At 34.4% G+C, this 13,136-nt stretch overlaps 1 protein-coding gene across 2 annotated transcripts; it reads right to left on the bottom strand.

Moving 5' to 3' along the window:
- Positions 1–1,256: 1,256 nt before the first annotated feature.
- LOC132098409 (calcitonin gene-related peptide 2-like) lies at positions 1,257–5,507 on the bottom strand. Of its 2 annotated transcripts, none has more exons than XM_059504530.1 (4): positions 5,263–5,507; positions 4,824–4,929; positions 3,078–3,212; positions 1,257–1,834 (listed from the first exon to the last, which is right to left on the bottom strand). In XM_059504530.1, exons 2-4 carry the CDS (start codon positions 4,901–4,903, stop codon positions 1,660–1,662), a joined length of 390 nt encoding a protein of 129 aa, XP_059360513.1. In that variant the 5' UTR covers positions 4,904–4,929; positions 5,263–5,507; the 3' UTR covers positions 1,257–1,659. The 2 variants fall into 2 exon arrangements, with proteins under 2 accessions (XP_059360513.1, XP_059360512.1); XM_059504529.1 differs by having other exon boundaries at positions 5,267–5,506.
- Between the last annotated feature and the right edge of the window lie 7,629 nt (positions 5,508–13,136).

Genomic DNA, 13,136 nt, shown 5'->3' on the forward strand with positions numbered 1-13,136 from the left:
TATATTTCTGGCTCTATAACATATTTTTATTAGAACAGCCACATCAGAACGCTGGTGGATGTTCACTTTCAGAGAGAACAATAAAAATGAACAACTTATTCATGTGATTGGCAGTTCAAACATGTGGACAAATTGAAAGTCCCTGATGACGACAGAGATGGCCACAATATAGCTATAAATTGAAACAAGTGTCAAAAGAGAACACATTCTCACAGTACTTTTTTTTTGTGCCACTGATGTATTTTGTTTATTATTATTATTATTATTATTATTATTATTATTATTATTATTATTATTATTATTTTGTTCTTCTTGTTTTGAATTGTAAAACAGATATTTTTAAAATGAAATGTATCTCTAACATTTCCACTCAGAACAGTTTTCCTAACAGCAATGCTTGTATGCATATACTGCATATACTGTACAGTATATACACTGCAATAAGCCATCTGAATCAAATAAAAGTTGGATTAAAAAAATAAATAAATAAAAAAAAAAAGTTATTACATAAATTTTGCATGTGACCTTTAAACATATTCCACAGTCTACTATTTTTTTTTTTTTTTTTGCAGTAATATGCTCAAAGACCAGTGTTATATTTTAGTAATTATTTCATAATTTTAATTTTAGATAACATATGCCATTCTATATTAGTCTTTATTAAGCTTATTATTAATACTTTCTAAAAATGTTAAACAATTATTTTTATTTTTACTCCACTCAGAGATCTGATCTCACCATCATCCAGTCTGTTTGGAATAACATGAAGAAACAGAACAAACTGAGACAGACTTAATCTAGATTAACTGTGTCAATGCCTTCAAGACTTTCAAAAAGCTTTTGAATGTACTATTTTCTCTGTTTTTATTGCCTTTTGTACTCATTTTATGAATAGTACATGGGGTTATGTATGTATTGCAGGGTCTAGTCAGCGTCAGAGTTCTATAATGAACTAGTATGGTTCAAAAATGAGTATCTTGTTATGGCTATAATCAGTTTATCCAACCACTTGATGTTGTTGTGCATTAACTTATCTTTGTGTTCATCATAAATCATACAGCACGGTGCTGCATCAAATCAGATGGTGTCAAACAGGGGTTTTTTTTTTTCGAATGGTTATGGGATATTTAACAATATTTGCATGGTACTTTTGCTGTGTTGATCGGTTTCTGATGAGGGTTATACTGTATATGAATTATTTCCAGAAAAACAGAAAATAATTAACATGGTTTGAAAAGTAAACCTTTATTGCTGCATTGATTTGAAATTTGGTCAGCAATCAGAAACAAACAAACAAACAAAACTATTTATTTACCAATTATAATAACATTGAGCAGAGAAGCAAATTTTTATCTCTTTTTTATTAGAAAAAAAAATCTGAACAATATGTTTATTCTTCTTTGCTATTCACATCCTTTTTCTAATACATTTTATTCATCTGCCATCATGATATGTTGCAAAACACTATATGACCTTCTGACATGCTAAGTTTACCCCAAACTCAAAATGCTGCAGACAATTGTTTAGACCGAAAGGCACTGGCTTTCATGTACACCAGGACAAAAATTTAACAAAAAATAACATACAAACAGAATAACTTTTTCATATCATACATATTACATTTATTTGACTGTATTTTCTACTGTGTTGGCATTTAAACTAGAGGGGCAGATAAATGGCCGACTGCAGCAAGTCTCTTTTCCCATAAGTGTTGGCTCCTACGTTGGTCGGCACGTAGACGGTGCCGATGGTGTTGCTGGATCGGATGAGAAAGTCTGCCAATCTCTGAGTCACGCAGGTGGCTGTGTTACAGTTCCGCTTTTCCATGTGATGACTGTGGGGAAGTTTAAAAGGATATTTAGGCATTAGTCACATGCCTCAATAAATTAAAACATGCTGAAAGACTTTGTTCTTAATGAAGCAATATTGCAAGAACAATAATAATATAAACACTTTAGAACTGACCAATAAAATATAAAGACCCCATATAAAGTAAGAAAAGATCACATCACATTAAGAGGTCCTAATAACCTGATAACTTTTATTATTATTATTATTATTATTATCAATTCTAACTAATAAACGGCCATGGATCACTAGCATGATGTTTCTTTAAACAAAGAACTTAGTCTGATACATTCACATGATTATTCACATGATATGGCACAGCTGATTGGGTTCTTTCACATCGGGAAGTCGTGGGAAGTCGTGGCCTAATGGTTAGAGAGTCGGACTCCCAATCGAAAGGTTGTGAGTTCGAGTCCCGGGCCGGCAGGAATTGTGGGTGGGGGGAGTGCATGTACAGTTCTCTCTCCACCTTCAATACCACGACTTAGGTGCCCTTGAGCAAGGCATCGAACCCCCAACTGCTCCCTGGGCGCCGCAGCATAAATGGCTGCCCACTGCTCCGGGTGTGTGCTCACAGTGTGTGTGTGTGTGTTCACTGCTCTGTGTGTGTGCATTTCGGATGGGTTAAATGCAGAGCACAAATTCTGAGTATGGGTCACCGTAATTGGCTGAATGTCACTTCACACTCACATCAGCAGCCATTGAGCTTGCTGCTCAACATTCAAATACTTGGCTAGAGCTTGCTGCAGCAGTTGCAGCACACTTCAGAAACCCTCCACCTTCCCAGCTCCACCTGTATAGATCTGCTACGAGGTGATATAATTTATGTTATATGTGGGAGTTTTTTCATATTGTTTTTTCATATGTTATACGTGCAGCAGTAGTATTTCCTATATGCTCACAGCAGCATCTCTGTGGATGTATTTGGCAGTAGCAAATCTCGGTACTTGCTCTACCACAGCTATAGCAGCAGCATAGCAGATATATTCTGCCAAGACCAAACACATTAACATTGCCATGTATACTACCATGCTAAACTCTCAGAGAGTGGTCTTGACAGAATTTGAATCTGAATTAGTATAATAAAATGTTTAACTTCAGTCTTTAATATATTCCACCTCAAAAACACAATTACAAATGGTTTAAAAGGCTTTGATGGTATTACTATCTAATAAAATGGCAACATCTTAAACTCTGAATCATAATTGACAATAATTTCGCATAAGTACCTGTTGACAGCAGGGAGGCCACTGGGAGGCCGTGGCCTTGTAAAACTCAGAAATGGATTGTCTGATAAATCTGTAACCAGCCATCCATCAGCCTCTTGCAAGTCATCTGGCTTTTCATTGAATGGCAGGGAGTACCTGTTGACAGGAAGAGGCCACAAAGCACCATCTCATGCAGAGCTGCTTAGAAAGTGCCACTTTCCCTGACTATGACAGTCTACTGAAGTGGAGATGTGCTGTAAGAGGACCATTTGTGCCCACTGATCATATCACTTACACTCACTTCTACACACTTGTTACAAGGATACCAAATAATGCGTTACATCATACGAACCTTAGGTGATCAAAAATAGTTATTTGATGTGTTTACATTAACATTAGCATAACCATTAGATTATAAATTGGTTATATTGAACTAAGAATAAAATGAAATAACAATATATTTGAATATGTTAAATTACACCAGCAAAAGTCATATTTATAGGTTAAATCAGCTAGAAATGGCCACACTTGTTTTTTTTTTTTTTTTACAGTATTTACAGTTCCTGTCAATACTTAGACACTTTCTTATGACTAGCTTCCATATTTTTAATAATAGGTTCCATTTTTAATAATAATAAATATCACAAATGGAGGTATGGAAATTATTAAATTGCCATGTTTTATATGGGATATATAGTGCCAAGATTTCACTTAAAACTAAATTTAAATTAAGGATGTACCAGTAGTTAATTTCTGGCTGATAAAGTGAGAAAAGGGGGTAATTCATTTGAATGATAACTAATACATGGTTTATATTATCATGTTTTCTTATTAAGAATATAATAACAAAAATGTTTGCATGCTACAAATTAAATTTATACATTACTACTATTAAAATGTAAAATGTAAAATAAATAAATAGTCATAAATATTTCACAGGAGAAATCTGCATTAAAATGTATAGTTTCAAGTTTTGAATTGGAAAAATTAAGTCTGGGTAATAATAATAAATGATCAAACATTACCAAAACTTGTCTTACTTTTTAGCTATATGTTTTTACACAAACACATACAGTTCTGCTGTAATTATGCACAGTATATTTATATTTATCATTTTTGAATGCATACGGTACAATGCTATTATCATGAAACAAATAATGCTGATTATATATACACACATACACTGTAAAAGAGTGATAACCCGAGACTGTTAGCTATTTCTCCCTATTTCAATAACTGAATGTTAGCTTTGTTGGTATAAAATAATGGGTAAAGATTAAATCAGGGAAATTAAATAATGATTCTGACTTGAATAAAACCAGTTAGTTTGATATTACCGTTTTCAGGTTACCATTGTTTTCAGTGTACTCAGACGAATCTATGATTAGATAGATAAGATATATTAAATATTTGAATTTATGTAACTAAATATTCAGTCATTCTTTCCTAATTAAAAAAACATTAAAGAGTTCAAGAGACAATGTGTTTTGTAAATATGTTTGTACAGTATTATATGTAAAAGACAATATGTTTGTCAGGTAACCTAAATGTGTCAGCCTATTATATTATCTGAATTAACTGATTCTAAATGAAAAATATTATATAATTTGTCTGAATCAACCTAACTACATTAGGCTATACACAAATTAAAGTTTCTTATTTTAAGGGTTGAATCAGGGGCATCCTAAAAGAATTATCTGAAATCAGATCAAAAATACACCCTAAAAAGGTACATTTTCACTTTTCACACTGTGTTAGAAGACTTGCCTGTTGTAAGGGACAGTGGAGACACACAGTAGCATCACAAATAAGATCAGTATCTGGGAGGGCAGCTTCAGATGATACATGGCAGATAGGAATACTTGTATTTATTCTGGTGCAAAAGAAGAAAAATAAAAGAGTGTTAGCGCAAAATTCCATGTCAGAGTTAAAAATATATATATATATATATTTTTTTTTTTTCTAACATTTTAGGAGTTTTGTACCACATCTCGCTCAATATAGCTCAAGATGTTTTTAACTCACATTACAGTATAGACAACATTTATCATTACTTTAAAATTTTCAGCATTTAGCATCAATATTATTAAAATATTTCTATCATTATTATTTATTTTACCACTTTTAAACTAACAACAAATTCATATAATGTCGATCCAAATGATAAACCAAAAATGTTCCAATATTTTATTGAAAAGGTACTCACTTACAGCAGTTTCAAACCAATGGACAGCAGCTCCTGAAGGTGCCGGCGTTGTCTCTGATTTTCATACAAACACTCACACACTCACTCCATCCCCTCTGTTATAGGCTCCTACCCTCAACCACTTGTGACATCATCGCACTCCTCCAAATATAGCCCTCCATTTCCAGCAGAGATTCGAGAGGAGGGTTAGCTTGAAGATTTCAAACTCACAGTGAAGGTCAAAAGCGTCATTGACGCTCATCATGACGTTTGTCGTGGACATCATTATCAACTGCCTATAATTCACAATGTTGCTGTAAAGCCTTACTAATGGGGAGAAAAAGTATTTTCTTCATTTATGAGCACATTCTGCTTGTTTTAATTAATATTTTTGGAGAAAAGTCAATGCTGTACCTGGAAAAGCTTCTTCAAAATTGTGTAGATGTCAGGGTCAGGCCTTGTTTTTCTTTGTATATTCTTTGTTCACTCAAAATGCTTTAAAAAGTGCCAGTATCTGTTCAAGTTTTTCTTTCTAGTAGCTCAATACGTTTCTGTTCCCAGAGATTCAGGAAGAAATGACTCACTCTTTATTTTAAGGCAGAGAACAAAAAGAAGCTTTTGCCAGAACCCACTGACATCCACAGGGACATGAATGGATCACAATTGTAATTGTGTTATAACAGAATGGACAAAGTGGAAAACTTTACACAACACAAAATTTACACAATTTTTTTTTCTTTTTCAAGTTTTTCAAGTACAAGCCTTCATGCAGTTTTACAGAAAAAAAGAAAGATGGGTTTAGAATGACATGAAATGTTAATTATTGATGAAAATATATCACTTTTTTTTTTCTATAGTGACCAGATTGTTCCCTAACTGTAAATATTTTAAAGACATTTCCAATGACCAGATCTATTTTGTGTAGTTACTCTGAAGTAGTTAGTTTTGAACATTTTTAGTCCAACTACTGCAGGAGTAAATTCTACAAAAACTATGGTATTTGTTATGAAATATAGCATACTTTTTTGCCATTATATGAATATAATAGGAAGTGGCATCAGAGCATCACAAAATACACCACTGATTGCACTAAAATCAATTAAACCACATCAGTTTCAATATATATTATATAAGGACTTCTGCCATATACATTATAGCAATACATCATTTTTTTTTCTTTCTTTTTTTTTGGGGGGGGGGGGGGTACGATTACTTACATTGATCCAACCATTAAAGAGGAGCATGGTTTTACTAGTGATTACTATTACCATAATACAAAAACAACAGTTAATCTACTGTATAGGTGCAATTCATAAATGACAAACATAACTCACACTGTTATCAAAAAGCATAATGTTCAGGCATTTATTTCATTTATTTTTTTCAGTGGTAGGACTATATCTTTAAACAACTATTTGAATAATGTTTAACACTACTTTAAAAAAAATGTTTAAATAAACATTGTTGTTGTTTTTTAATATAAAGGTCACTTAAATAAATACTTTATTCTAGACACGTGTGGTATTATCATGTGAACCACAAATTTATTTAATATTTTTGGAATATAATCCCACCACGTGTTACAAAGCATTCATTTCATCCTAACAGACTTAAAAAAATTTTTACAGATTAATGTATGTGAAGTTATACATTTCTAAATAAGGGGCAAATGTATATAATATAATATAGTATATATTATTATATATAATATAGTATATAATTATAACTGGTCATTTCACATTGCGTATAACTTTATATTTATTTATATTTATATATTTTTTTCCACTGTCACACACACACACATGTACTCACACAAAGTCTGTGTGTGTGTGTGTGTGTGTGTGTGTGTGTGTGTGTGTGTGTGTGCATGTTTTTGTGACCTATTTTGGGACACAACTTTGTATAATGACATGGGTATGACACAGGTATTACAAAGAGAGGGTGACCCGTGTCCCCATTTTTCAAAACGCTTATAAACCATACAGAATGAGTTTTTTTGAGAAAGTAAAAATGCACAAAGTTTCCTGTGAGGGTTAGGGTTAGGTGTAGGGTTGGTGTAGGGCCATAAAATATACAGTTTGTACAGTATAAAAACCATTACGCTTATGGGATGTCCCCACTTTTCACAAAAACAAACGTGTGTGTGTGCGCTTCATGATATTTGTGACAAATGTTGAAATCAGTTTCATGCTTAAGTTAACAAATATTGCTGTTAAAATCCCTAGAATTGTTATCATCATAAGCATCATCATCAACTAAATATTTTTTTTTCTACAACCTATTGCATTCTACTGAAAAAAAGTAACAAGTTAATACTTAAATGGATGTGAGATTGTTGAGTTTGTCATCATTACAACAATGCATGGGGTATCATATTGATTTAAAGGTCAAGAATTAAACACAGTTTTTCACTATATTCTGTCCTGTGGCACAGGTGGAATTTCAGCCATTGTATCAAGAGATGTAGGTCACTCCATTCTCTCCACAGACAGGATCCCACTGAAAGTCGGGAGATCCACAGCCAGCACAGCAAGAGGACAGCCTGAACATCTATGGAGACGATAATATAATATAATATAATATAATATAATATAATATAATATAATATAATATAATATAATATAATATAATATAATATAATATAATATAATATAATATATCTATTTAGTATTGTTACTTCTGTAAATTAATCCATCAAAGCAAGGTATGGTGTAACCAATGTGGTGACAGGAAAACAATGCCACTCTTGCAGGTTCCAGCAGATCCTATATATATATATATATATATATATATATATATATATATATATATATATATATATATATATATATATATAAATTTAGCTAGTTGCTATAGCAGCATATTTTATTTTAATTTGGTTTAATTTGAAGCTGGTTACTGATTCCCTAAGTACGATATCTGATGCTGTGTCATCAGCTGACACTATGGGGAACACAATGTGATGGTATCTCAAGTGTGTGCACAACCAAGCCAACTCCACTGGTTGCTGATAAACTCTGAGGACCTCAACCTCATGAGGCAACTGACAGGGTTGTTTAAGAAAGGAACAACTTGACTGTAAGGATCACCGTAAGGGTTGAAAAAAACTGGTTCAACTGGGGGACCCGATTAACCCTTCTCAAAAATAAAAAAATAAAAATACCTAGAAGGTACTGAGGCCTCAGCCATCTAGCCACACACATGAAACAAGAGACTAGAAAAATCTCTCTCTAAAGAAACACCATAAACAGGCACACACCCCCACTGCAAAGGACATCAAGCACATTACATCAGGGGTGTCAGATTCAGTTCCTGAAGGGCCACTGTCCTGTAGAGTTTAGCTCAAATCCTAATTAAAAACAGCTGAGCCAGCTCATCAAGGTGTTCAGGATTACTAGAAGCTTCCAGATGGGTCTTTTGGAGTTGGTTGGAGGTACAATCTGCTAGACAGTGGCCCTCCAGGAGTGGAATTTGACACATATGCCTCAAAGAACCAATCCTGCCGAAAGCCAAACTTGAAAGAACTCCAGTACTGGACCAACCAGGCAGTGAATGACATTGTTTGCACCATGATGCAATGAGACACCACTCCAAAGCATACAATTTTCTTGTGAAGAGAGGATGAAAACAGAGGAAGGTCTACCTGTCTTGAACAGGAAGTCTGCTCCCACATTCAAACATCCTGGGATGCAAAACTAATCTCAGTGATTGCAGATTATTCTTTGATGACAGCACACCACGATTGGGACACCCTAAGTCAAGAACTGGGGGTGTCTTAAAACAAGGATATGAAAGAAACTGTGCCAATGAGGGTGAAAGCCTTTGCTTTTAAGCCATCGCGGTATTGGCTTCATTTGGATCAGGCCAAGTGGAATCATGGGGGATGCTGCTGTCTATGGAAGCATATGGGTAGCAGTATTCAATTTGGAATGTAATATGCAAAATGACAATGCAATATGTAAAATGGCAATGCATTTCTGTATTTACATTTACATTTTCCAATACATTTGTGAAACGTTTGGTGCAAAATGAAAATTAAATTACATAATTTTCATTTGCCATTTCACACACTAGTTTTAATATGTAAAATGAATACTAATTTTAACGCTTTATAAGTTGCAAAATTAAAATGAAAATGTATTACAGAAATGATTAGATATGTATAACATGTTCAAGCAAAAACTGTGGCAAAATTATCATTCAAATGCTATTTTTCTTAATTGCATTAACACTCACAGTCAAGACACTTACGATTGCATTTTCATTCAATGTCCCGCAATGAATGTAGCAAAATTCAATGTGCGCATTGAAAATGCATTCCGAGCCGATCACGTCTCCGCCCCCTCGCACCATGTCAATCACTGCATGAACAAGGCGGGGCTTGCAGAAGGTCAAGAGACTCAATACTCAAGAAGAGGATTCAAGAGAGAAAACATGGACAAGACAGTTGGTCCGTGTACTTTTTGATATTTTCGGTTTATGGCTTCAATATTTCATTCGCACTTGTGGGTGGAGCTGAAACGCTGCTTTCATTCAGCTTCAGCTCGGTCTTTTCATTCTTTCAGACAGAATGAGTCAGTACGAGTGCGGCACTGTAATGTCTGAAACCACCGCTCACTGTTAATTAGCATAATATTTGAATCAGATGTAGCTGGGCACATAATTCGTGCTGCTGAGACCTGCAAATTATTTCTAGGTTGTAGTATTGAATATTATATATGAATATTGTCCCACTGATAAATACAGTGCAAATAGTTCTGTCTCTTTGGATAAAAGTGAAGTGGAAATAAAAATCAATAATAGACTGAACAGTCCATGTCTGTAACATTTACCACTCTCATCTTTTAAGTCCTAAGGCACTAGGTATGTGTGTGAAACATTAATAAATAATTGTGAAAATTAATATAGTGACATTTCTTAAATAAATTAGTAATATTCGTTTTATTACATACTAAATTGAATTATGTTTCTCTTTTTAGTCTTCTTTGTTGGTCTTGAGAAAGACAACATATATTTACCGTATTTTCTGGACTATAAGTCTTAATTATCAAAATTAATTTGACATGAACCAAGAGAAAACATTACCGTCTACAGCCGCGAGAGGGCGCTCTATGCTGCTCAGTGATCCTGTAGCCTACAATAGAGCGCCCTCTCGTGGCTGTAGACGGAAATTTTTCCTCTTGGTTCTGAATAAATGCGACTTAGTCCAGTGCGACTTATATATGTTTTTTTTCCTTGTCATGACGTATTTTTGGACTGATGCAACTAATACTTAGGTGCGACTTATAGTCCGAAAAATACTGGTAACATTATTATTATTATTATTTATGAGAGTAATTGACACAGACTAGAACTAATGTTTCACCAAATTCAGCTCAGATCGGGTTGCTGTATAACTGGCCAGACTTACCTTCCCAAAAAAAATACTATTTTTTTTTATTTCATAAATGTAACTATATTTATTTCCACTTCACTGTTATCCAAGGAGACAGAACTATTTGCAATGTTTTTATCAGTGGGACAATATTTATACAAGACTATAACCTAGAAATAATTTAACGGGGTCTCTTGCAAGTCGCAGCAGCATGAATTATGTGCCCAGCTACATCTGATTCAAATATGATGCTAATTAACAGTGAGCGGTGGTTTCAGACATTACAGTGCTTCACTCGCACTGACTCTTATTCTGTCTGAAAGAATGAAAAGACCGAGCTGAAGGTGGAGCGATTGGACCAATCAGATGAAAGCAGCTTTCCCACAAGTGCAAATTAAATATTGAAGCCATAAACCGAAATGATCAAAAAAAAGAAAAAGAAAAAAACAACCCAGCCTCCCCATTTTTATATTAAACTATATTCTGTTTATCAATCCTGTTTCTCTTAGATACCTCATTAAAGCACTATAAATCCTTGTCTCTTTCTGTGCGTTTTAAACAGGGACGTGCGGTCAGGGTAGGCAGGGTAGGCAGTGCCTCACCAAAGGAAATGTTGACATTACATTTATTAATTCCAAGAGCTTTATTAATTCACCACATTATTAATTGCATTAATTTTATTCCAAATATTATTTTTTGTAACAAAAATTTTCAGGAATACACATAATATACTCATTTTGCCATTGTTTGCTCCTAAAAACCGTTGTTTCATGCAGGAAATTCAAAAGCCATGGCCATTGAGGCAGAGGTGAGCGGTGCCTCTTTGGTCCATAGAACGTAGTTTATGTAGATTTGCGCATGCGCAGTCAGTTCTCATGCTGTCTTGAATTATCAACATTGAGGCAGAGACCGAGCTTGCTTCATGTCACGTGATCTACTCGCTCTCACTCAATCCGCGCGCTTCCCGAATACTAGCATCTAGTATACTTGCGTGTCGGTGTGTGCGCCTAGCAGTTTGTAGGAGCGAATAAGCTGTTTTTGTACTTTAAAGCTGTACTGCTAACGCAATGTTTTCTGACTGTAGCCTGGTGCGCCGTCACCAGACCAAAAGTGTGTGTGTGTGTGTGTGTGTGTGTGTGTGCGCCGTGGCTGTCTGTGCGCGTTTGCGCATTTTGATGGAGTGACTAGGCTGCCGCGCCGCCTCCTTCTCTGTGTCCCGCACAAAACATTTGTTTGTTGTATAAGTCATAAGATAGATGTGTCCATTAATTTGATTATTATATTTGATTGTGCATTAGCCTCACATGACTGACTTTGCTGAATGCAGGCAGCGATCTGATGATGCCTAAAATGAACTTGGGTTGCTAAATTAACTGAATGAATATATGAACATATATTCCACACATTGATAGGTCACAGCCTACCCATGACAAGATTTCACCGCACGTTACTGGTTTTAAAATATACTATTTACTATAAAACGTACATGGACCAACTGTCTTGTCCATGTTCTCTCACTTGAATCCTCTTCTTGAGTATTGACCTTCTGCAAGCCCCGCCTTGTTCACGCAGTGATTGACGTGGCGCGAGGGGGCGGAGATGTGATCGGCTCGGAATGCATTTTCAATGTGCACATTGAATTTTGCTACATTCATTGCGCCACATTGAATGAAAATGCAATCGTAAGTGTCTTGACTGTGAGTGTTAATGCAATTAAGAAAAATAGCATCTGAATGATAATTTTGCCACAGTTTTTGCTTGAACATGTTATACATATCTAATCATTTCTGTAATACATTTTCATTTTCATTTTGCAACTTATAAAGCGTTAAAATTAGTATTCATTTTACATATTAAAACTAGTGTGTGAAATGGCAAATGAAAATTATGTAATTTAATTTTCATTTTCATTTTGCACCAAACGTTGTACAAATGTATTGGAAAATGTAAATGTAAATACAGAAATGCATTGCCATTTTACATATTGCATTGTCATTTTGCATATTACATTCCAAATTGAATATTGCTACCGATATGCTTCCATAGCTGTCATTTTACTTATCTGACAGTCCTCAGTTTGTAGCAGTGAATGAAGAGATATCATATCTATTGCAAAAACAGTACTGAGTACCACCGCTGCTTTGCAAAATGTACCCTTGGGATATCTCATCAGGAAACATGGTGCTAGCTTTCATTATTATACTGATGATACTCAGCTCTATATTTATTTGTGTCTCTATGAAACATACTAATTCATAGTTAAAAATATAAAAGTAAAATATGTAAAAAAATATATCTAAATTGTGACCTATGCACTCAAAGTCAAATTCAAAAACTTTAGATTATTGTATTGCTTCACTGGGTGGTTGTTCTGCACATTTAATAAACAAATTCCAAGTGGTCCAAAATCCAGCAACTAGAGTTCTTACTAGAACCAGGAAGTATGACCATTAGCTCACTTCTGTCAACTCTGCACTGGCTCCCTATTGAAAATCGTATACATTTTACAATCTTGCTAATT

The sequence above is a fragment of the Carassius carassius genome, chromosome 22 (genome assembly GCF_963082965.1).
Source record: "Carassius carassius chromosome 22, fCarCar2.1, whole genome shotgun sequence".
Taxonomy (NCBI): domain Eukaryota; kingdom Metazoa; phylum Chordata; class Actinopteri; order Cypriniformes; family Cyprinidae; genus Carassius; species Carassius carassius.

What these genes read in the sequence shown, in the direction of transcription:
- LOC132098409 (XM_059504530.1), bottom strand. Translation starts at nt 4,903, where the DNA reads ATGTATCATCTGAAGCTGCCCTCCCAGATACTGATCTTATTTGTGATG. An exon ending in TCCACTGTCCCTTACAACAG is followed by an intron (nt 3,213 to 4,823) that starts GCAAGTCTTCTA and finishes TCCTGTCAACAG; the next exon opens with GTACTCCCTGCCATTCAATG. An exon ending in GGCCTCCCTGCTGTCAACAG is followed by an intron (nt 1,835 to 3,077) that starts GTACTTATGCGA and finishes ACTTCCCCACAG; the next exon opens with TCATCACATGGAAAAGCGGA.